General features: G+C 39.3%; 2 protein-coding genes across 2 annotated transcripts in view; both read left to right on the plus strand.

The window, feature by feature from the left end:
• LRRC1 (leucine rich repeat containing 1) overlaps positions 1-26,124 on the plus strand; it is a 190,897-nt gene that overhangs the window by 91,147 nt on the left and 73,626 nt on the right. Inside the window, exon 3 of the mRNA XM_044004083.1 lies at positions 25,793-25,871. Within this exon, the coding sequence (XP_043860018.1) occupies positions 25,793-25,871 (79 nt within the window). The remainder of the gene's footprint in view (positions 1-25,792; positions 25,872-26,124) is intronic.
• LOC122755519 (host cell factor C1 regulator 1-like) lies at positions 2,897-3,318 on the plus strand. Its single transcript, XM_044004084.1, is given in 2 exon segments — positions 2,897-2,957; positions 2,960-3,318. Coding segments are annotated over 2 exon segments (420 nt in total).

Consider the following 26,124-nt stretch of genomic DNA (forward strand, 5'->3'; position numbering starts at 1 on the left):
TTCTGGGGTCATAGACTCTTTTCACAGTCTGGTAAAACCTATGGACCCCTTTCTCAGAATGATGTTTTTAAATGTGTAAAATAAATATACACAATTACAAAAGTAACCAATTATATCAAAATAGGGTGGTTTTTTAAGTTTATGAACTTTAGGTTAAGAATCCCAGTGGAATTTTACTGCAATTAGAGAGTCATGGACAAATTTAAAATTAGAATTTGGTTCCCTGAAGGATTATGTTTTATGATTGTCTAAGTTATGATTGGTTGTGTTTGAAGGTTCAAATCCCAGCTCTGACACTTAGTTAGTACCTATATGACCCTGGGCAAAATCACTTCCCTTTCCTGACCTCAGTTTTCTCCTTTGTAAAACAAAATGGTCTCTAGGGTCCCTGCCAGATCCCTTGATAGTAAACCTCTTGAGGGCAGGGCTTAATTGTCTTCGTATTTCTGGTTCCTAGTGCCTGTCATATAGCAGGTACCTAATAAATATTCGGTTGTTGACTAATGCAACTCTAAATCCTATTATTAATTTTCCCAATGTTGAAAATCACTTCCATATACACATGTACTTTCCCCCAAACCAGTTTGTTTTTCTTAGAAAGAGGGATTGGAAAAATTGGTAGTAGTTCAACATTTTTGTTTCCTTTACCTTAAAGATACTTGCTTATTTTTTGGTGAAGAGAGCATCTGGTTGGGAGCAAGAGGCCCTAGGTTCAAACAACCTCTGCTGTCATGGTTGTGACTATGGGAAAATCCCTCAACTTAGAGAGGGCTTAGTTTTCTTACCTGTAAAATAAGACAAGAAAACTAAGACCATTCTAGGTTAAGTGACTTTTCTAAGGTCACAAAGGTGATAGCAAAAGTAGGATTTGAACCCAGGAAATAATACATGGACAGCTAGGTAGTATAGTAGATAGAGTGCTGGGCCTGGAGTCAGGAAGACTCACCTTTTCTGATCTCAGACACTTACTAGCTTTGTGATCCTGGGCAACTCACTTAAACCTGTTTGCCTCAGTTTCCTTGTCTGTAAAATGATCTGGAAAAAGAAATAGCAAACCATTCCAGCATCTTTGCCAAGAAAACTCCAAATGGGGTCACAAAGAATTGGACACAACTGAAAAATTACTGCAAAATCTGGTTGGGTAGATACTCAATGATGAAATTACACACTTCTATTAAAAACAGGTAACATATCATTTGAGGGAAGCAATCTGGGAGCACGGTAGACAGCATGCTGCAGTTTGGAGTCAGGAAGATCTGAATTCAAATATGGCCTTAACACTTACTAGCTATAAAAAATCAAGTAGATGATGTCAGCCTCAGGTTCCTTATCTGTATGATGGGGATCATAACATAATCTTCTAAGACCATTGTGACAGTAAATTGAGATAATATTTATAAAGTACTTTGCAAACCTTAAAAGTGCTGCTATATGCTAGCTATCATTATTATTAGCCATCCATCCAGTGGCCTGTTGCTTAAAAGATAGATAGGAGAGATGGATTGAGATAGCTTGCCAGGAGGGTGGGGCTCCTGGTGATTGGCAGAGAACTGTGAAAGCACTATTTACCATTTGTCTTCTTAAGTCATTTTAACATCTGAGAACAAGTTGGAACCAACTGGGCTAAAGCATGAAAATACAGTTAGGAATAAGATAAAAAAGTAAAGTGCTTAGGAGCTGAGCATAGCTTAAGATAAATACGACAGTATCCTTATTCTGTGAGTTCACAGAATCATTTTGTTCAGTTGTTTTTCAGTTGTGTCTGACTCTTTGTGACCCATTTGCAGTTTTCTTGGCAAAGTTACTGAAGTGGTTTGCCATTTCCTTCTCCAGCTCATTTTACAGATGAGGAAACTGAGGCAAACAGGGTTAATGACTTGCCCAGGGTCACATAGCTAATAAATGTCTGGAGTTGGATTCTAAGGTCTTCCTGATTCCAAATCCAGTGCTCTAGCTACTGAATCACTTATTGTTGCTATTGTTGAGTCATTTTCAGTCACTCTTTGTTACCCCATTTGGGGGTTTTCTTGGCAAAGATATTGCAGTGGCATGCCATTTCCTTCCCCAGCTCATTTTACAGAGGAAGAAACTACATTACCTAGTTGTTTATAAATAAGTTTATGGACATTATATACAAAATAAGTACTTGGTAGGGTAGATACTCCCTTACATCTGCTTTGTTTGTTTACTGTATTTACCTATTTATAAGTTATCTTCTCTAGTTGAATAACCACTTCTTGAGGGCTGGGACTGTCTTTGTACTTCTTTGTATTCCAAGGCTTATCTCCCAACTCTTTGCTTTTGCATGGGCTGACTCTCATGTCCAGAATACTTTTTCTTCTCATCTCTGCCTAATTTCTCTGGCTTCTTATAAGACTCAACCCAAATCCCACCTTCTGCAGGAGGTCTTTCTTTTTTTTTTAAAGTGAGGCAATTGGGGTTAAGTGACTTGCCCAGGGTCACACAGCTAGTAAGTGTGTGTTAAGTGTCTGAGGTCAGATTTGAACTCAGGTACTCCTGACTCCAGGGCCGGTGCTCTATCCACTGCGCCACCTAGCTGCCCCAGGAGGTCTTTCTTAATCCCCTATCTACTAGGGACAGCTGGATGGATAGAGTGCCAGGCTTAGAGTAAGAAAGACCTGAGTTCAAATGTGGCCTCAGACACTGACTAGCTGTATGATCCATAGCAAGTCATTTAACCTTATTTGCCTCAGTTTCTTTATCTGTAAAATGATCTGGAGAAGGAAATGGCAAAGGAGTCCAGTATCTTGGTCAAGAAAACCCTGCTCTGTCCCCACCCCACCGAGGTGCAGACACGGATTCTGGTGGCTCCTTAAGCCCCCGTTTCAGGGCAGCGGGATCCGAATCTCTCTTACCCGCAGGTCCCCGGAACTCCATGATCCTTCAGCCACCCATGGAGCTGGGCCATCCAACTGGGGCCCAGAAAGACCCCGGGGAAGTCTGGAGGAGCATTAAGACTCTCTTCAGAAGCACTTCAAGTCTGAGGAGAACATGGTCTCCCATTTTTCCCACCTCAGCCTGGATAATGATCACCCCTACTATGGTCCATCAGTAGCTTTCTCCATGAGCACCCCAGCCCCACCTGTGATCAGGCCTTTGGAAGATTCTCTTCACTCAACTGGGGATCTTGGGGTCCTCTGCCCCAGCCTCCTGCTGGCCCTGAATTCCCACTCAGAGCTACTTCTCTGGCAGTATCCAGGAAATCAAATCCCAGAAACCCTTCAGTTGTTGAGACTGAGGGGCTCCCAGGTATACCGAAACCACAACCTCCATAGTGGGGTGGCAATGGAGCTCTGAGTCTCAAGCAACTGCCCCAGTCCCTCAGGAACTCAAGCCTCTCGGTGCCCCCAACCCCATCTCCAGGAGTTGGAGATGTGCAGAATCTGGCCTTCTCCGGAAACCACAAATTCAAAGACCAAAGAGGGTCTAGATATCCATATATTGTACATAGAAATAGAGAATAGCACCCTCAGGTTTGAGATAAGTCTGTTATACTCACACACACTCACACTCACAAGAGGTGGTAGAGGCAATAGAACCACAGACTGTCCACTGTGAAAAACAGAGAGTAAGGAACATCTAGGGGATGGGATGGCTCCCATAACAGGGGTTTTTGCGAAAGTAAAATAAAAAGTGGTGGGCAATTAAAAAAAAAAAAAGAAAACCCCAAATGGGGTCACCAAGAGTCAGACATGACTGAAAAAGAACAACTATCTATTATTGTCTTCTTTTCTAAGGTTACCTTGTGTCTAGTTTGTATGTATCATGTTTATACCTGTATATGTAAATTGTGTTATCAAAATTATTGGGTCACCATTTTTAACTAAATTATTGGGGGGGCCAGGCTGGGTTTTCTAAAATATTACTTAATTATATATTAATGGCTATTGTATCTGTTTGGGCAGTAAGTATTTATTATTAAAGCATATTAAATATTAGTAAAGAATTGACCACATGACATTTAATAAAAGCAGAACACCCCCCCCCCCTCCAGCCACATTTTTGTCTCTACATTACCTATATTGGCCTGAGAGGAGAATGTTCACCAATGGCACAGCGTGCTGAGCCTAGAGTGCAAGTCAAGAATCGTGCTTGCCTTGTGGTCCAGAGTTTTTTCCTCTTTTCTATAGAGGTGGCTCCTTACACACTGATCAAAGCTAATTGGCTAGCATCATTCAGTTTGATTGGTTGCCAGGACTTGAAGGTGGTCCATATTAAAATGAACTCTACTGTGATGACATCAGCGTTGTGAGGGCCAAAATTTGATATACTAGGCATTATTTGGGTGACTCACCTTATATATTGGGGTCCTGGAAATATGAGGGACCTTTAAGGTTTAACCCTCCCCTCTGAACAGCCCTTTTTAGATATTTTTCCCAGGCCAATAAGAAAGGAGCCTCTAAGCTTTAGTTCACAAAAGGATCAGATTTTATTACTTGGGAATTAATTAAACAACAAAGTTGAAACTAATAAAAATCAAAGATAAGGAAAGAGGAAAATAGAAATACAGATAGATATTCTTAACTCTAAGATTAATCCAGACCCTTTCCAATTTAGCTAGTTCAAAGGAATTTAGGGTTTTCTGTAAGTAACTCACTGAACCTGAAAGCTTACAGTTGCTGACCAGAGACAGCAGTTGCCTCAGACAGAGCAAGAACACATGCTGAGTACCACCACCCCAAGGGCCCAAGCAGAAAGAGCTAGAGCGAGCTAGAGCGAGCTAGAGTACTGGAAGTAGCCTGCCTCCTTTCTGGGAGCTTTCGATCTCCCCTCCCCCAAAAGGGGAGGTCCTTCAAAAGCTGCCTTCATAACCTCAGGGTGGGCCAGGTGTGGCCCCTCCCAAATGAGTTAGCTAAAAATGGGAATATTAATCTTTACCACAAATAATTTTTACCACAGGGTCTAATGGGAGACCCCCTGAGGGACAAAGTCAGAATCCAGAGAGGTGCTGCTTAATATGCTGGTCCCAAAAAGATTAGCTAAAGTTCCTGAACTGAACCTTCCAAAGTAGGGGTATAGAGAAAGGGTCTCCCTAAAAAACCCATTATTAATAATTACTTTCTCACAAAATATTTCTGTCATTAGAATGTGAGCTCCTTGAGGGAAGGGACTGGTTTTTGCGGATCTTTGTATTCCCAGTGACCAATGCCTAGCACTTTAATAAACACTTGCTGGGGCAGCTAGGTGGCGCAGTGGATAAAGCACCGGCCCTGGATTCAGAAGGACCTGAGTTCAAATCCGGCCTCAGACATTTGACACGTACTAGCTGTGTGACCCTGGACAAGTCACTTAACCCCAATTGCCTCACTAAAAAAAAAAAAAAAATAAACACTTGCTGACTGATTAGTATGTGTTTAATAAATGCCTTGATCTATAAGGATTGCAAGGATCAGGAAAGACTTTATATAGAAAGTGCTACTTGAGACAATCCTTGAAAGAAAGTAGGGATTCCAAGAGGTAAAATGAGGAGAAAGGACATGCCCGGCAGGGCAAACAGTCAGTGCAAAAGCCCAAACGTGGGAGATGGAGAGTCATGCAGGAAGAGCAGTAAGGCCAGTTTGGAAAGGTAGGTTGGGGCAAGTTTGGGAAGAGTCTACCATCCTGTTTGTCCTGCTCCCAAAACCTTCTGGTTTGTTGATTTTTCCTTTCAACACATGACTTCTTGAAAGGAACACAATATTCCAGATATTTTTGTACTGACTACTACAGTAGCACTATTACTTCCCTTGTTCGCTACATTATGCTCCTCTTACTACAACCCAACATTAGGCATTATTCCATTAGTTTGTTTGACTTTCATAAGAGGCACTGTCACAAAATGGATAGGGAGTTCTGGCCTTGGAACCAGGACCTAGGTTCAAGTCTTTCCTCTGACACTGACTGCCTATGTGACCCTGGGCAAATCATTTAACCTCTCAGGTTTCTGGGCAACTCTTGACATGCAGAGAAGATGCTGACCCTACTGTGGGTAGAGGGGATTCCTAATGTCAGTGAAATCATAGCCCAGGCCCTATTCCCTATTTATTTCTCTCATACTTATTATGCTACTTATACATAAGTTATCATTGAAGATGTGGTGTTCCATACTGGTGCCCATAGGCATTAAACCATTGCATTTAAGATCATCTATAGTTTTGATTTCATTTGAAAAAGCATTTAATTTAAAAGGCATTGAATACTGTATCCTTCCCTTGGTCATCTTTGTAAAGTTGTAATATGCCCATACTCTCCTAATTCATAACCACTAATGACTTATTGCTAATGACAAAATGTGAGGCATAATGCAGGGGTAAGGTCAACAAACCTCTTTAGTACTTGCCCTGAAACTTTGACTCCTTATCTATGATGCTTGTTTCATAGGTACTTTTTGTTTATGTTCTTGTTTATTTAAACCAATTCATTGGACATTTATTAAATATCTGCTATGTGCAGAGTACTGTATGAAAAACACTATATGAGGGGTTGGGGGGAGTATACTGTTTGGTTAAGACAAAGTCTGGTATAGCAGTTCTCAAACTTTTTGGTCTTTGGACCACTTTATACTCTTAAAAATTATTGAGGACCTTCCAAAGAAATTTGTTTATGTGCTTATGTTTATTATATTTACTGAATTAGAAATTAAAACCTCAATCCCTCTTAATTCCAATGCCTTCCCTCTGTTAATTATTTCTTTTTTGCCCTGTACATAGCTTGCTTTGTATATATTGGTTTGCATGTTGTCTCTCTCATTAGATTGGAAGCTCTTTGAAGGCAAGGATTGTCTTTTGTCTCTTTTTGTGTTCCCAGAGCTTAGCACAGTGCCTGACACATAGTGTGCTTAAAATGATCTGGGGAAGGAAATGGAAAACTACCCCAATGTTTTTGCCAAGAAAACCCCCAGGGGGTCATGAAAAGTCAGACATGCCTGAAATGACTGAACAATAAAATATGAAGGGCTTTAAAAGCCTAACAGAATTTTATATTTGGAGGCAATAGGGAGCCATTGAAGCTTATTGATTAGAGAGAATGACATGGTTATACCTGTACTTTAGGAAAATCAACTTGACAACTAAATGGAAGTTGAAATGGAGTTGGGGAGAAAGGAAGACCAACCAACAAACAGGCTATTGATGTAGTCTAGGTATGATATGATGTGATGAGAACCTGCATTATAGTGGTTGCAGTGTTAGAAGAGAGAAGGGGGAAGGTATTTAGAGTCATGTTTGAAGAAAAGTAAGGTGAATATCTGAGTATTACAAACCTGCACTCTTCTGTTTTGATGTGAGTCTATGTGTATGCATTAGAAATGGGCAGCAAAGGTATTTCCAAAAGTGACGTTCCAAAAATATATTTTACCCAAACCATTCATTCATTCATTCATTCATTCATTCATTCATTCATTCATTCAAAATCCAGTAAACATCTTATTAAGTAGCTAAGATGTGCCAGGCACTGGCACTGATAACAGAGAGGTAAACTGTAGTTCTTGCCCTCAGGCTTACCTTCTGTTGGGAAGAAATAAGGGAAACAGGCTAGTTGGTACAAAAATACAAAATGATTTTGAGTTGGGGTTTGGGAGGACCCTCAAATTTGTCAGCGTCATTAGTTTAAGTATACAGTCTCTAAGACTACTGTTTAAATGAAAAAAACTTTGGCAAGTATTAACAACAACAACAAAAATTTTTAATTATCTTATAATCATATCAGTACCAATGTTGTCTTTTAGAAATAGCAGATCTAAGGTAGTACAGGGCAAAGCTGGGATACTGAAACATATTTTAAAATCCTGGTTTATCAGCTGAATCCCAGTCCAACAATTGCAATTTGTGGTTTTGTGGCTTTTTTGTTTTGCTTTCCAGACACCTTTGGCATTTCAACGATGCAGGCTCCCTTTTCAGAATATAAATTGTGTCAATTTTTGCTGTCCAAGAGGGAAAGAAACATTTTTAGCTCTTGAATCATTTAGGCCACTAGAACAGATGTTTTCAGGGACAAGAGTTTTCACATCTAATTTAGATGATTGTAAGCAAATTGAGATGAAGGTAGATAATATAACCAAATATAGCCATACTGTGGAATCACAAGTCATTTTGCCCAAGATTGTTAGGAATTCCAGAGCTGCTGCATTTTTAACATAAGAAATTAAGGAAGTTCTAGAGCAGAGGTTCTCAGAAGCAAGTCAAGTCAACAAGTATTTGGTAAGTGCTTTCCATGTGTCAGCCACTATGCTAAGTGCCAGGGATACAAAGAAAGGGCAAAAATAGTCTGTCTTCAAAGAGCTTAAGGAAGCTAGGTGGTTCAGTGGCTAGAGTGCCAGGTCTGAAGTAAGGAAGTCATTATCTGGCCTGAGACACTTACTAGCTGTGTTACCCTGGACAAGTCACAATGCTGTTTGCCTCAGTTTCCTCATTTGTAAAATGAGGGAGAAGGAGATGAGAAACCATCCCTGTATCTTTGCCAGGAAAACCCCAGATGGGGTCATGAAGAGTCAGACATGCCTGAAACAACTGAACAACAAACCTCAAGGAGTTTACACTCCAGTGGGGTGGGGGTGGGGGTGTCTTATCATTTTTTGTGTCATGACAGCCTAGTGTAACCTCCTCCTCAAGATCATGTTTTCAAATGAATAAAACAAAATACATAGAATTACAGAGTAAATCAATTATGTCAGAATGTGCTTATCAAAATATATATTAAAAAACAAAGCCAAGTTCACAGACCCAAAATTAACAATTTCTACTCTAAAGGAATGATTAAAAATATTTGCTATTCTTGTTTAGTTAGTTTAGAAATGAAATTGACTGTTATCTCATTGGATCCATATAGTAAACCTTCAAGGTAGGTACTATAAGCACTATTATTACTTATTATGTAGGGATAATCTCCAGATAAGGAAACTCAGGTTCAGAGAAGTTGAGTTGCCAAACTGTTACCTAGTTAGTAGGCAGTAGAGCTGACATTTAAATCTATGTCTTCAGATTCCCCAGGCTTGCACAAATTAGGCACTTGATGAGCATTTGTCCAAATTGTTGAAGGTGAGTTTTCTTTCTGTTGCTGTGATAGCTTTGATAGTGAAGAATTCTTTAAAAAATTTTTTTAGTATAATAAACATTTTTATTTAAAGTTTTGAGTTCCAAATTCTATCCCTTTCCTCTCTTCCCACTCTCCCTCCCCGCAATGTGGTAAAAATCAGGTATGGGTTATACATGTGCAATTTTGTAAAACTTGACCATATTAGTAATTTTGTCCAAGAAAACTTGAATAAAAGAAAAAAATGAAAGAAAGTGAAAGATAGCATGCTTCAGTCTGTGTTCAATCAATAATCAGTTTTTTCTTTGGAGGTGGATAGTATGCTTTATCATTAGTCCTTTGGGATTGTTTTGGATCATTGTATTACTAAGAATAGTTAAGTCATTTACAGTTCTTCATTGAATAATATTGCTGTCACTGTGCACTATGTTCTGATTCTGCTCACTTCACTATACATCAGTTCACACAAGTCTTTCCAGGCCTTTCTGAAATCGTCCTGCTTGTCATTGTGAAGAAGAATTCTTAATCAGAAGTCTAAATTTCCAGAGAGAGTCATTAGCCCCTGAATTTTAGCAGCACCAAATTCCTTTCCTTTCTCTGTGGTAAAGAGGGCAACTTGGTTATAATGGGATACTTCTTTCTCCTCTCCCTACTCCCTTTTTCCCTTGGTTTGGACCCGTGATTTTATTAATACAGGGAATTATATTGAGTAAACTTCTTTCCATGCACAATAGCATTAAAATCTTAGAGAGCTACCTGGGGGCACTGAGAAGTTAAGTAGTAGCAATAATAATAGCTAACATTAGCTAGTAATAGCTTTCATTTATAAAGCACTTTGAGGTTTTCAAAGTTGTGTCTATAGTTATATCTATATTAATATCTCTATATCTCATGGTTGTGAGGAAATGAAATATACATGTACATACACATAGGTATCTCCATATAAAATATAAAAATTATATATTTCATAATATATATGTTATGTATACAAAAATATAAATCACATTTTATTCTCTCTATAAAATATATACATAATATATAAATGTATTTTAAAACTATATAAAAATACAGAGAGATGGATATAGATATACATATACATTCAACTTCAACAATTTGGAAAAATACTCATTAAGAGCTTAATATGTGCAAGACCAGGGAGTCAGAAGACCCAGATTCAGATGTCAGCCCTACTGCTCTACTAGATATCTAATTGATGTATACATATATAGTATAAATTTTATTTCTTCACAACAACCCTGTTAAGGAGGTACTATTATTATCCTCATTTGTTGGATGAGGAAACTGAAGCTGAGAGAATTTGATCTCAGTCCCTAGTATTCTGGGCTGCATCTTCACTTTTTCTATACCTACTCCAAATCTTCACCCTTTGCATATTCACCTTAAAGCCACCTTTATGTTCTGTTCCTTTAGAGTCCTGTTCCTTCATTCCATAATGCTGTACAGGCCAGGCTGTTCAGGAAAGTACAATAGTCACTAGACCTATATTTTCAGTAGCCTTTTTTGAAATTTTTCATTAGCTGCTGGCAGTTCAGTCTCTTGAGATCATCTTGTCCCACAGCTGTGTCTCTCTTTGAAATTCCAAAAAATCATTTTTAGGAGTGCAATTGATCCATTTTCTAGAGCTTCTTATATTTTTTTGATTTGGCCTCCTTCCCAAAGAGTCCTTCCACTGATGACCAGCTCTAGTGCTTTATTACCATAGAGGTTACCCTGTATTTTTATAAAGTCCACCTCATTGCTGAATGAGCTCCCTAAGGCCCTACAATCTAGAAAGGCTTAGGAAAAAGGGTAGGCAATGAACTAAGTCTCTGGTAGATTGTAAGCTTCTTGAAAACAAGTATTATTTCAATTTGATCTTTCTATCCCCAGTGCCTGGAACATAGAGGACAGCTAAGTGGCACAGTGGATAGCATACTGGTTCTAGAGTCCAGACTACCCCACTTCAAATCCAGCCTCAGACACTTGACACTTACTGTGTGACCCTGGGCAAGTCACTTAACCCCGACTGCCTCAAATATCCGGGGCCATTTCCAATCATTCTGATTTATATCTTGCCACTGGACCCAGATGGCTCTGGAGGAAAGAGTGAGGTTGGTGACTTTGCATAGTCCTGCCACACATATCCAATTCACTGCACTAATGATATTATAGGTCTAGTCCCTGTCTTGTAGAAGAGATCATCTCTGCCCTTGAGGCACATAAAGTCTAGATGGGGAGACAAGACTTTTATACATTCTAAGCAGGATACAAGTGGCCAGAAAATGGTAAAGATGCTCTGACATCTCTTAAGACATAATCAGTAATCCTGGGATGGTCAAGGGATGCTTCCTAGAAGAAATTGAAACTAGGTTCCTAGGTTAGGTTCTTCTTGTCCATTATCCTTAGAGCTTTTTTTTTTTTGAGGACACATCATAGGGACTAAATGTTTAAATGTTCACTGTTAGAATTTCTATTTAGAAATAACAGTTCAAGCTGAACATTCATTTGAAGTGGTAGCAGTATTTGAAAAACATCAATATTTCTTTTGGTTCTGATTGTAATTGGCTCATTCTAAGGAAGGCGTTCTTTTTGATTGTGTCATGGACCCCTTTGACAGTCTGGTGAAACCTCTGGACCCCTTCTCAGAAGAATGTTTTCAAATGCATAAAACAAAATACAAGATTATAAAGGAAATGGATTATATTGAGAAAAGTGTTTTCCCCCATCCAAAGTCATGGACCCTCTGAAATCTATTCATGGGCCCGTACCCTGGTCTAAGGTCTGAAGACCCTTACCCTGCCCATCTGGTTTGGAAGGGTGGATTCAGAGAGAAATGTAATAGTGCCAGGCTGCATTTTATATACTAAGCCATGCAGATTTAGATTAGTGTCTACAAGAAATCAGATAGGGAAGAAAAATAACGTTCTTCCTCTTTGTTACTTTTTGTTTAGGTTTCTATGGGAATTTGCTTCTTGAAGGTGAATGCGGCATTCAATGTACTTGTGTTCATTTATTTAGCTATTGGGGCATAGAATTAGTGAGGTGGAAGAGGCATTGGTAATTGTAGTGCATTTATCTGTTTAAAATCTGTAGACAGTTGTTAAGTTTAAATTCAAGCTTCAAACCCACTTTGCAAAGAGATCCTTTCCCTTCCCCAAACTTACCATCCACAAAAGTATTGCTGTTATACCTCCCTCCTACTGATTGTTCTCATCATGATCCCTATCTGGGCATCCCTCATCCCCCACCCACTGTTATGGTATAGGTGCTGCTTGGATGGGAATATTGCTGATGTCTGCAAGATCAAATTTGACTCCTGGGAAATTTCATAGCTGTTGAACACACTACTGTAGAGGTATTGAGGTGTTTTTTTTTTTCCCCTGACCACAATTATGCAGTTTTTCCATCTACTTAGGAACAGCTGTGGTGGCACATGCCAACTTGGAACATGCATTGATATAGACCTTTGTTTGACAATCCTCATTATTCTTAAGCAGAGTTGAGCTAGGCATCTGGCAGCACAACATGTAGAGTTTCTCATCCCCCCAAGACTGCTTTGCACAGGAAGACTGATATATTACAATAGTAAATAATTCTGAGGGATGCAGAATGCTCTTCTTCTTCTTCTTCTTCTTCTTCTTCTTCTTCTTCTTCTTCTTCTTCTTCTTCTTCTTCTTCTTCTTCTTCTTCTTCTTCTTCTTCTTCTTCTTCTTCTTCTTCTTCTTCTTCTTCTCTTTCTCCTCCTCCTCCTCCTCCTTCTCCTTCTCCTTCTCCTTCTCCTCCTCCTCCTCCTCCTCCTCCTCCTCCTCCTCCTCCTCCTCCTCCTCCTCCTCCTCCTCCTCCTCCTCCTCCTCCTCCTCCTCCTCCTCCTTCTTCTTCATTTTTTAAGTGAGGTCATTGGGGTTAAGTGACTTGCCCAGGGTCACACAGCTAGTAAGTGTTAAGTGTCTGAGGCTGGATTTGAACTCAGGTACTCCTGACTCCAGGGCCAGTGCTCTATCCACTGCGCCACCTAGCTGCCCCAGAATGCTCTTCTAAAGAAAGCACCTAGAATAAAAACCCATGTCAGTATTTTCTTCCTGCCTCTGGTAGCATGAACTTTTATTTCAGGTACTTGTTTTAACTTTCCATACTACTATTGAAGGCAGCAAGGTGGCACAGTGGATAGAGTGCCAGGCCCAGAGTCAAGAAGACTTTGATTCCAATAAGGCCTCAGACACTTAATAGCTTTGTGCCCCTGGACAGGTCACTTAACCCTTTTTGCCTCAATATCCTCAAATGTAATATGGTCTAGAAAAGGAAATGGCAAACCAATCCAAGAAAACCCCCAAAGCGGTTACCAATAGTGGGACATGACTAAACAACAGCTACTATTTAGGGGCACTGCCATCCTTCCAGTCACTCAGGATGACAATCTAGGTATCATCTTTGCTCACTCTCTCTCACCTCCTCAACCCCCATCCAATCTGTTGCCAGAGACTGGCGATTTCACCTTCGTATCATCTTGATTGTGCCCCCTTTTCTCCTTCCACCCTGACACAGGCTCCCATGACCTCAAACCTGGACTCTTACAATAGCCTTCTGGTTGGTCCACCCATTCATTGCAAGTCTCTTCCTACTCCAGCCCTCCTCCACTCAGCTGTCAAAATGATCTTTCTCAAGCACAGGTGTGAGCATGTTACCTCCCTATTCAATAAACTCCAGTGGCTCCCTGTCCCTGCCAGGATCATGTATAAAGTCCTCCTGGCATTTAAAGCCCAAAGGGGAATTGTCTCCCCCTCTCACCTTTCCAGTCTTCGTACACTTTAACCCCTCTCATGCCCCCAGGTACTCTGCAATCATTTGACACTAGCCTAGCCTTGTAGCTGTTTGTTGAACACTGTACTCTATCCTCCCACTCTTATCATTTTTCTTCAGGCTGTTCCCCATGCCTAGAATGATCTCCCTCCTCTTCATTTTCTGCCTTCCGTGGTTTCCTTTAAGTCCCAACTAAAATCCTGGACTTCAGAGTTAGGAGAGATTTGGGTTTGAATACTAGGTTCTGATACTAGACTGTGAAAATGGCAAAGGCATTTACCCACTTTGTCCCTTAGTTTTAAAATGAGAATAAAGGTACCTCCAGTACCTACCTCATCGAGATGATGAGGAAGAATGAAAAATGTGTATTAAGTACTTCAGAAGCCTTTCAGCTCTATATAAGTGGCAAATGATGTTGCTGTTATTGTTATTATTATTATTATTATATGCAGGAAGCCACAGTTCCTTAAAGACTCATTAAAGCATCTTCTACCATGTAATTGACATAAAAAACAGCCAACACATTTGATGAAAACCATTCAGAAGCCCAGCATTGTATTAAAATGGGATTTAGCTATTAATTTTTCCTCTTCAAACCTCCTTCTTTTCATTGGATTAGAGGATTATGGATTTATAATTGGAAGGGACCTCAGAAATACTTTAGTCCATCCCCCACTTCCTTATTTTATAAATGAAGACACTGAAGCTTGTAGATGTGACTTGCCCAAAATGCTCAAATCATAAGGAGCAGATTTGGGATTTGAATGTGCCTCTAAATTTGTTCTTTCCACCCTGTCATAATTAACCCACATTTTAGTTTTTATGTAGTCAGAAAATATTAGCTGGAGCTGATCATCAAGTAATATTTAAGACATTTTCCTGGATAAGTCACTTAACATAAAAATTTCCCTTCCATTCTCTAGATGTTTTAAACATCACTGTGCATTCTGCTGAGAGACAAGGTTGGTGTAAGGGGTATAGACAACACTGACCTTCAGTGTTAGGATGTGCATTTTGAGATGTTTTTCTAGTACCAGTGATATTTTGTTGTTCCTTCTATGTATTCTTCTCAGGTCACCATTTTCAAAACAGATGGCTGGGCTTATAGTTTCTGATGATGGTCATGGAATGGACAAGCTGTCTGGGGTTGGTAGAGAGAGATTGAACCCATGACCATGGCCTCATTAGCATGGTGCTAGATTGTATTGAGCTAATAAACTTTTTTCTAAATGGATATAAAAAATAAAGCAGATGGGATATCAATTGCCCTTTGGTAGATTGTTTTACTTTTTCATTCAGGCAGTGATGGAAGAAGTGTTGGCTTTGGGGGTCAGAGAACCCAGATTTGAACCTCTGCTCTGCTGTTTACTAGCTGTATAACTCTAGGCAAGTCACTAAATAAACATTTCTAGGGATCAGTTTTCACATCTGAAAAAATGTGGGGATTGGTCTAGATCAGGGGTTCTTAGTTTTTGTGTGTCATGGACCCCTTTGGCAGTCAGGTGAAGGCCATTGGCCCCCTCTCAGGAGAATGTTTTGAAATGTATAAAATAAAACACATACAATTACAAAGGAAACCGACTATGTTGAAATGGATATTAAAATATTAAAAACAACAACAACATTAACAAAAAAAATTCATTGATACTGGGTTAAGAATCCCCATACCAGAAGATATCTGTGTTCCCTTCCAGTCCTAATATATTTCAGAGAGAGAGGGGGGGGGGGAAATGAATAGTCCTTTTCTTGAAGGAGTTTTTGTTCCCTAAGCCCTTTGATCTTTATTTAGATAAGTTATCTTTAGAATGCCTTGAAAGTCTCTTTGGGGTGGTGGATCTACTATTTAAAGCTGGTTTACTAAATGCTCAGCAGTTCTGAGACCAAGTTTGAGTGAACAGATGAAGATGACTTAAGACCAGTCCAGTGTCTGCCAGGATTTGCTACCCAGGACGAAAAGTCACTGCCGATATGCAGCATGATAGGGTATTCCAATTGTGTATGGGGACCAGAAGAGCATCAATGAAAATAATTTTTCTAGATCATGTATCTAGACCTGGAAAGGATGACATAGACCATCCAGGCTAATGCTTTCATTTGACAGTTGAGGAAGCTGTAGTAATGATTCATGTAGGAGCATCAGAAAGAGGAGCCCTGAAGTAGAATGTACCTTCAGGAAAGGCTGATTCACCAGCAGGAGGAGGAGGCCAGCATGAACTATGTGGATAGTGGGTGTATCAGAACTTGAGAGGGGGACTGTGTAGAGGGAGGCAACATGTTTTAGTCAGAGAGAGAGAGAGAGCGACAGGAAAAAGAGAGGGGCGGAGGGAAGGAAAAGGGAAGAGGGAGGAAAGGAGGGAGGGAGAGAGACAGAGACACAGAGACAATGAATCACAGAGAAATAGTGACAGAAAAAGAGAGGGGGGAGGAATGGGGAAAGAGAGAAGAAAGGAGAGAGAGAGAGAGAGCGAGCGAGCGTGAGCGAGCACAAGCGAGCGAGCTGGTTTTGAATTCCAGTCCTACTGACCCTCATCTGTAAGTTAATATATGGATATTTGTTCCATCTACCTCCCTTGTTAGGGAAGTGCTTTGTAAATCCTAAAGCCCTACTTGAAAGTGAGTAGTTTTGATAAAAGAAGAAGGTAATATTGTCAGAAGTAGGCATCGTCTTGCTGTTGCTCAGGAAGACATTTTGTCCTGCTGCATCATTGGGCTATATAATGTTGGGTGTTTCCTCAAGAACATAAAATTCCCCTCATTTGGGATATCTTAGTTAAAATTCTTGTTTGTTTACCTGTTGAAGCAAACCTTGCCTCTATTACCCGAAGATTTCCAAGACAATTCCTTACAACATACTTGTCAAATAGGTGGTACATGTTTATTTTTATTTTATTTTATTTTTAAAATTTTTTTATTGGTGGGGAAACAGAAACAGAGAAGTTAAGTGACCTACCCAGAGTCACCCAGTTTGTAAGTATTAGGCAGTGATTTGAACTACTGTTTCCTGACGTCAAGTGCTCTGTTCTTTTTACTATACTATTCTGCCTTAGGTTTGTATGTAATGATCACAGATGTGTATATATGTGTGCATTCAGAAATAGTGCATTGTGTGTATGTACACACCCCCAAGCCTTGTTAATTTGGAGCATTGCCAATTTGGAATTTCCCATAACTCAGGGGTTGGGTTATAGTCTGTTTTAGCATTCAGAGATGGAGTGTCATCCTAAGCTTATTTTCCAGTACTCAAACTCAGCCAATATTCCACCTAAATTGGATGAAGCTTGTACTATTTTTTTATGACACTTATCAATATTATCTCATGTTGTGTTTTTGCTTATGTTAGGTCTGTTAATGCACTTAAGCTTGGCATAGTCTTACACATAGGCCCTTCTCCCCCCTCCTCCAGGGTCTTATAAAGTATATATTTGATAACTATCTAGTTGAATAGATTTCAAATATTAAATGTCTTTGTGATGGATGCTGTGCTGGGAACTATGTCTGTCCTTTTCATTTCCTAGCCCAGGGTTATATGTGGCAATTCAATTAGAAATTTATTATGGGAGCAGCTAGGTGATATAGTGGATAAAGCACCTCTGTCTGGCCTCAGACACTTGACACTTACTAGCTGTGTGACCCTGGGCAAGTCATTTAACCCTCATTGCCCCATGAAAGAAAGGAAGGAAGGAAGGAAGGAAGGAAGGAAGGAAGGAAGGAAGGAAGGAAGGAAGGAAGGAAGTTAGGAAGGAAGGAAGGAAGGAAGGAAGGAAGGAAGGAAGGAAGGAGGAAAGAAAGAAAGAAAGAAAGAAAGAAAGAAAGAAAGAAAGAAAGAAATTTATTATGCACCCATTATATACCAGACACTATGCTAGACCTGGGAATATAGTGATTAAAAAAAGGACACAATCTCTGCTTTGAAGGAGTTTACATTGTAAGGGGAGAGGGGAAAATGTTAGTGTAGATACATAATGTACACAGGTAAGTGTAATACAGAGAGACAGAGTATAATACAAGTATAGATGAGACAAAGGAATGTTCTAGCAAAGTTTCCTAGGAACATTTGCAGAGGGACAAAATAGTTTTAATTGTGAGGAGATTAGACAAGAATTCATGGAGTAGAAGGTACTTGAACAGAGCCTTGAAGGTGTGATGTTTAAAAGGTTTGATACATAATTTCTGTGTAACCAATCATTTTATTAATAATGCTAGCATATTACGAATAAAATGGGTCAGTGACACACTTGAATGCCAAAGATGAATCATGGCAGTGGGCTCATAGTTTATGTGCCATGGGAAAAATGGGTGGCAATCAACTCTGATTGGTTAACAATTAATGAGAAAGAATGAAATATTACAATGAGAGGTGAGCCTATTCTAATGAAGGTCTGGGGGATATAACCCTGATTATGTCATTTACTTCTAAGTTAATTCAGTTTTTTTCTTGGCAATGTCCTTTAGAGACTGAACACTCTACAGGCTTCTGAAAAAAAAATCCTGGTCCTAATTCAGTAATTATTAATATGAGGGTCAAATAATCATTTTTCTCAAAGGAAGACTTACAGAATCTTAGAGTTGGAAAGGACCTTGTAGCTATTTAGTTCAACCCATCTCTCAGAGGAGTCCCCACTCTTACATATGTGAGAAATGGTCATCCAGGTCTCTGCTTGAAGTCTTCTAATGACTGGGAACCTACCACTTTCCCAAGTAACCCATTCTGCTTTTGAGTGGTATAGTGGAAAAGAACTCTGATTCTGGAGTCTGAGGACCAGGGGTACAAATTCCACCTCTTACATTTACTACCTGTAGAATCCTGGGTAAGTCCTTTAGCTTCCCTGGACTTCAAGTTCTTCATCTGTGAAATGAGAGGGGTGTACTAGATGGCCTCTGATAGCAAGTTTTTCCTGACATCAAGTTTAAATTTGCCTCTTGGCAGCTTCTATCTATTGCTCTCCTTAATTTCTCTTAGGTCAAATAGAACAATTATAGTCCTTCTTCCACATGGGGGGTATGTGTGTGAGGAATGGCGATATTTCAGGCAAGGGGGATGTTCCATACTAATGTGCAGAGGTCTGAGAGCACAGGATGAGATATAGTTCTGGAGTTAAAGCTAATGACCCAGTTTGGCTGGAGTGTAGAGTTTCTGAAGGGGAATAATGTGAAAAAAGGCTTGAAAGACATGAAATAAAGAGCTCACTAAATAATTTGATTAGTCAGGTTTTATTATAGATGTCAGTTTTGGCAATTGTTATTACTAAAACCTCATGTGAAAGCAGAAGGACCTGTAAAATGTCTTGGAAATGACATTGGAACGAAACCATCTGGCTTATGAATTTTTCAGTGAAAACTTGTGTAATATGTTTGAAATTAGTTGTGTGTTCCTGTTTCTAATTTATGGGCAGAATTGGTTTTCTTTGTTCCCACTTCCTTTTTAAATGATCAAATTATGTTAATTTTGGTGTTTTGCTTAAGATTAAATATAGGATGCATATAGTACATTTAGCATTGACATCATTATAGGAGAGATTCAGTTGTTTTTCAGTCATGACCTTTGCTTTGTGACCCCATTTGGGGTTTTTGTGTCAAAGATATTGGAATGGTTTGCCATTTCCTTCTCTAGCTCATTTTACAGAGGAAGAAACTGAGGCAAACAGGGTTAAGTGACTTTCTCAGGATCACACATCTAGTGAGTGTCTAAGGCCAGTGTCTAAGGTCAGTCTTCCTGACTCTTGGCTTTGCACTCTATCCACTGTACTTCTTAGCTGCCCATAGGAAAGAGGGCCTGGGTTTAAATTCTACTTCATATGCTTACTATCTTTGTAACTCTGGAAAGTCACTTACCTTCCTTGGACCTCAGTTACCTTATCTGTCAAATGAGCAGAGTAGATAAGATACCTGCCAAGGTTTCTTCTAGGTCTACATACTATGGGTGAAAAAATGATTTCATTTCTGTTATGTGAACAGGCAGAGGTGTGTGTGTGTGTGTGTGTGTGTGTGTGTGTGTGTGTGTGTGTGTGGCACCTTGTAGTCTGTGATTTTACTGAGTACTTATATGAATATGAGTGGTAGTCTCAATCTCTCTGTGCCTTAGACAGTCTATTATGTTATTGTGGCCAAAACATTTTTTTTTAACACATGGTGGCCAACCTTCTGGTGATGAGCCTCTCTGAATTTATCTTGGCTGTCTTTGGATGACAGGCATACATTCCATCACTGGCTCTATCTTGAACGTTTACCAGTGGGGCAGAACCTGCCAGCACTTAGACATAACTGGCATAGTCTTTGAGAACACAGCACCTCCTCCAAACCATGCTGAGACATCAAAGTAAGGGACTTTAGTGTAAAATGTTATACTCTCTCTGTTAAAAATAATGAACAAATCTGAAACTCAAAGATTTTGACTTCATAGTACTAATGAAAACTCAAGAAAAAATGACATTTAAATATTTTCTAAAGGCCAAGAATACTTAAGGGCCTGTAGGGTAATATTTTGGTAAGTTTTGGTGCAATGTAGAAAGGTTTCATAATACAGTATAAACAGTGCTAGATTTGGAGTTGGATAACCTCAGTTCTAATCTCTGCTCTGCCACTTACTAACTGTATGACCATGGGCAAATAATTTTACCTCCCTGGGCCTTATTTTGAAAAATGAAGATTTTGGACTGGACCTTCAAGGTACCTTTCAGCTCAAAATCCGGGATGCTTTGATGAAGCTAAGTATTCCCAAAACATTCAAGAAATAAATATTCTGTTGGTGATCTAAATGGTTTTAAAAAAAAAACAATTTGTTACCAAATATTTATTTTCTCTTCTTCCCACCTCTAAGTCACTTTCTTCCCCCATTGAATAAAAGAATAAAGGAAAACAAAACACTTGTAACAAATTCTTTCATTAGTCATGTCCAAAATTGTGTGTCACCTTCTGCTTCTTGAGTCACCTATCTAGCAGGAGTTGGGTAGCATTGTTTTTCCCTCGGAATTACATTTGGTCATTGCATCGGTGCTCTAAATGTCTTAACCCACTTAGAGAACATCATCAGTTGACTAGCCCTGTTCCTTTCCAAAGCAGATTTCCTTCCAAGGCTTTCTTCAAAGACTGGGGAGTGAAGGAGAGGCATCAGATGTGGCCGAATTTTTTTTTTTAAGCAACAAACATTTATTTTATTTTTTCCAGTTACAACATTTCATTTTCATTAGATTTAGAGTTCCAAATTTTTCTCCCTCCCTCCCTTCCCCCCCCCAAGATCTGCAACCAGGTTATATATATACAATCCACAAGTGTTCTTTTTATCAGTTCTTTCTATGGGGGTGGATAGTAAGTTCCTTGGGATTGTCTTGGATCATTGCATTGCTGAGAGTAGTTAAATCATTCACAATTGCTCATTGAACAATACTGTTGTCACTGTGGCAGAATTTTTCAACAAGTTTAGCCATGAATAAGAAGAGGAAATGGGTAGCTGAGTAGAATAGAAAGATAAAGGGAAGGCCTTTTCAAAATTTTTTTTTAAGAATAGCAAAGCTTTCATCTTTTTCACTTTTATTTATTTCCTATTAGTCCTGCCTGTAGCTTTATTGTACACATTTGTTTGCTTGTTTTCTCACCGTTTTGATTGTGAGCTCCTTGAGGGAAGGGACTGGCTTTGCCTCTTCTTTGTATCCCTGTAGCTTAGCATGGTGCCTGACACATAGTAGGTACTTAATACATTTTTATTGATTGACTAACTATGCAAATGGGAAGAAGCTAGCCTTGAGAGAGAAACTGAGGATGCATGAGAGAAGAGGGATGACTTTGTCTTGAAGTTTTGTGTAAGATAGGGAAAAAATGGTATCAACCAGTCAACAAGAATTTATCAAGCACCTTTTCTATGCCAGGTGCTGGGGATACAGAGACAAAAATGAAAAAACCAAAACAAAACCAATACCAGCCCTCTAGGAGCTTACATTCTATTGGGAGACTTATAAATGCATAAACAAATATATCCAAAATATATGCAAATTGAATTTATAGTATGGGAGGACACTAGCCCCTGGGGAGGGGTGATTAGGAAAGAAGGTGGTGTTTGAATAGAGATTTCAAGGGAACAAAGGATTTAAGAAGCAAAGGGAATAAACTGGGGGAGGGAGAAGGGGAGAGATGGTCTAGGGAGAAGTATTTCACATGAAGGAAACAAGAAGAAAGCTTATGGAGGAAAGTAGAAGAGAGGGAAGGAGTTGGGGAGTGAGTGAACCTTAATATCATCAGAATTGGCTCAAAGAAGGACTAATGTACATACTCAAGTAGGTATAGTAATATACTTTTGCCCAGGGTGGGGGGGGGAGGGAAGGAGAAAAGAGTGGGGGGGAAGGGAGGGAGGAAAGGACAGATTGGGGGAGAGAGCAGTAAAAAACAAAATACTTTCAAGGAAGATGAAGATGTTCTGCATTACTGCACCAGTATGACATATGGAATTGCTTGATCTCATAGAGAGGGTTGAGGACGGAGGGAGGAAGAAAAATTTAGAACACAGAATTAGCTCAGGGACCCTGATCTCATTGGAGTAAGCTCATGGAGGGAATAGCTTTCATACCCAATTGGGAGGAGTAATCTATTTAACCCTGCAGGAAAATAGGAGGGGAAGTGGACAAGGAAGGAAGGGTGAAAAAAGGGAGTGCAGAGCAAGGGAGAGGATAGTCAGAAGTAAGGCACCTCTGAGGAGTAATAGGTAAAAAGAAGATAGAGTAAATGTCACGGGAAGGGAGTGGGATGGAGGGAAATAGTTATGATGATTGATTATAATGGCAAAATGTATGGTACCTACTTTGCTGGGTTTTTGTGAAGAAGATTCTCTGTCAAGCTTAAGGTACTATGTAGAGGTTGTGATGAATAGGATGCTATCGGGAAAACCTGGAGAGACCTACATGAGCTGAAGCAGAGTGAAATGTACTGTATACAAAATAACAGCAATAGTGGGGGATGATCTGCTGGGAAGCATGTGGTTGTTTTCAGCAAGGCAATGATCCAATGTAACCCTGAGGGACTTATGAAGATCGCAGCCCATCTGCAGAGAAAGAACTGGTAGTATCTGAAAACAGATGGAAACACATTAAAAAAAAAAAAAAGAAGCAAAGGTGAGATGGGAGGATATGGGGGACAGCCAGTGTAAAGATGCATAGTGCAGCATAAGAACATCTGGCTGAATTGTAGAGTTCAGGAAAGAGATAATAATATTGTATGATAATATTGGAAAGAAATGCTGGGGGCAAGTTGTGAAGAGCTTAAAAAGCTAAATAGGTGATGAGATAGTTTTAGAGCCAATTGTAGCTATCAGTTTTTTTATTAAGAGGTGGCATGATCAGATCCACACTTTAGAAAAATCACTTAGGAAGTTGTGGGGAAGCTGTTTCCAAGGTCTGAGTGAGAGATGATAAAGGCCTGAACTAGGATTTGGTGGCTATGTAAGTGGGGAGAAAGAGATAGATTTTAGAGATATTTTTGGGGTGCAAAGGCACTGGTAAAATGATTAGTCATAGTGAATAATCTCTTTAGTGAGCTGAGAAGAGGAAGTGAGGGTGAATGATGATAGAGGAGGGAGGATGGGTATTATATGAGGTAGTACAGATCAGATGGTTTGGGAAAGGCTTCCTAGAGAAAGATGGGATTTTAGTTGGAAATTATAGGAAACTAGGGAAGCCAGTAGGCAAAGATGAGGAGTAATGTATGCATTTAAGCCGGGGATTCTTAACCTGAGATCTGGGAACTTGGTTTTGGCTTTGTTTTGTTTTGTGGTTTTTTGTTTTGTTTTGTTTTTTTTTGTTGTTGTTGTTGTTTGTTTGGTTTTTTTTGCAGGGCAATGGGGGTTAAGTGACTTGCCCAGGGTCACACAGCCAATAAGTGTCAAGTATCTGAGGGTGGATTTGAACTCAGGTCCTCCTGAATCCAAGGCCAGTGCTTTATCCACTGCACCACCTAGCTGCCCCTGGAACTGGGTTTTTAAAAAGACTTTGATAACCATATTTCAGTATAATTGGTTTCCTTTGTGATAATTTTTATTTTATTTTGTACATTTGGAAAAAATTATTCTGAAGAGTGATCCATAGTTTTCATCAGACTGACATATGCATACATGACATACAAGGTCAAGAATTCCTGGTCTAGGTCATATTTTCTTTGGGAGGTGGGAGTTTGGTTAACAGCAAGAGGAGAGAAGAAAAGTTTTGAGTAGGGAATGAGACAGGTAGTCCATAGATGATTGTTAAGCAGCAGCCAGGGCTCAGCTATAGCTATGGACCATACATTTGTAGTAGATAAAATCAGCTGGACCATGAATGTCACCTAGTAATGCTCAGTGAAATGAGATGGTGAGGTTAACTGTGGACGCGTCAGAGGGGCAAGAGATTCTTGGAGAGTACCTAGTGACACATAGTTTTTGACTATGGCCAGGGGGAGGAATGTATACTGGATATGGATGTGAATGAGGCCAGAATGGGGAAAACATGCTGGAAAAAAAGCAATGAATCTGGGACACAGTGGTCGCTGTAAAGTTGAAGAGGAGGTTTAGTGTGAGTGAGAAAGTAAGAGTGGTAGAAGGATAAGCAGTTGTGATTAGAGTAGAATTTCTTTTTTTTTAAAAAGTATTTTATGGGGGCAGCTAGGGGGTGCAGTGGATAGAGCGCTGGCCTTGGAGTCAGGAGTACCTGAGTTCAAATCCGGCCTCAGACACTTAACACTTACTAGCTGTGTGACCCTGGGCAAGTCATTTAACCCCAATTGCCTCACTTAAAAAAAAAAAAAAGTATTTTATTATTTTCCAGTTATGTACAAGGATAGTTTTCAATATTTGTTTTCACAATTGCTTTTAGAAGCAATTAGAGTAGAATTTCAATATTCAGGATCTTGATAATAGTAATGCCAAGAGATGGTGAGAGATGTTAAATGTTCTTCATAATTTAGCCACCTCCTACCTTTCTAGTCTTGTTACAATTTATGACCAGCTATATTCTTTTCCTTCTAATGACACTGGCTTTCTTGTTGTTCCATGAATGACATACTCCATCTCTTGGCTCTAGACATTTTCTTTGGCTGTCCACCATCCCAAGAATGCTCCCTCTTCTCATCTCTGCCTGCTAGATTCTCCGGTTTCTTATAAGTCCCAACTAAAATCCCATCTTCTAAAGGAAGACTTTACTTTTTAATTGTAGCATCTTCTTTTCCTTTATACCCTATTTTCCTGCATATAGCTTGTTTATAATTTTTAAAATTGTTTTATCCTCCATTAGATTGTGAGCTCCTTGAGGGCAGAGACTATCTTTTGCCTCTTTGTATCCCTAGAGCTTAGCACAGTGTCCAGCACATAATTATTGCTTAATAAATGTCCATTGACTGACTGAGGGGGCCTAAAGTATGACTTTGCTGGGGTGTGCCTAAAATAGGAAGATAAATAGAAATGAAATAGTCTTTGGGGTTGAAGGGGCTGAGAAATTGTGTGGTCTGGTTATTTTAGAGGGAGGGATTGCCTACATTAATGTTGAATTCCCAGAGGATAATGGCAAGAGAATGACTGGAGAGCGTCTGTGAGCCAGGCTCTTAAATCATTTGGTAATGGTGGTGGAAATAGCATGAGGCCAGGAAAAACTTATTTGGCTTTCTATTTTAGCTGCTTTACCATGCTAACATTTAACATGTCAGAAGAAAATTTATATTATTGAAATGAAATGCAACTTGTAAAAATATATGAAAGCTCAGATTTTGTGTCCTAGCCAAAAAAAATTATTAAGATGATTTTTGAAATAACAGTCTCAACTTTGAAAACCCCGACCATTTAAAATATTTTAGCTTTCTGATATCAGTCATTAGGAAAAAAAAAACAAAAACAAACCAAAATGCATTTGATTGTTTTTCATTTTCCCCAAATCTATCTTATGTTTGCAATATATTCTAAGATCTTACTGGTAGTAAAGGTAAATAATAGGGTTTTTTTTCCCCTTTTTTTAAACAGATATTCCTGAAATTCCAGAAAGCATCTCATTCTGCAAAGCACTTCAGAGAGCTGACTTCAGTGGAAACCCATTGACTAGGTGACTATTTCTTTTTGCATTAATATGAAGAAATTAAAAGTCAAATAAAACTCAGGATTGGTTTTTTATCTTGGTAATTCATATATTGGTTAATGTAGCAGTTTTCAACCATATCAGGAGCTACTGACTTTTAAATTATTTTTATAAATAGCATTTCACTTAGCACATGCCAAATGTTAGCAGTGGAAAGGAGGCTGTTCTATTGATAGAAATTATTGAAATAGAAGAAAGAAGCAGCAACATGGTAAGGAGA

This window comes from Dromiciops gliroides, chromosome 4 (genome assembly GCF_019393635.1).
Source record: "Dromiciops gliroides isolate mDroGli1 chromosome 4, mDroGli1.pri, whole genome shotgun sequence".
Lineage (NCBI taxonomy): Eukaryota > Metazoa > Chordata > Mammalia > Microbiotheria > Microbiotheriidae > Dromiciops > Dromiciops gliroides.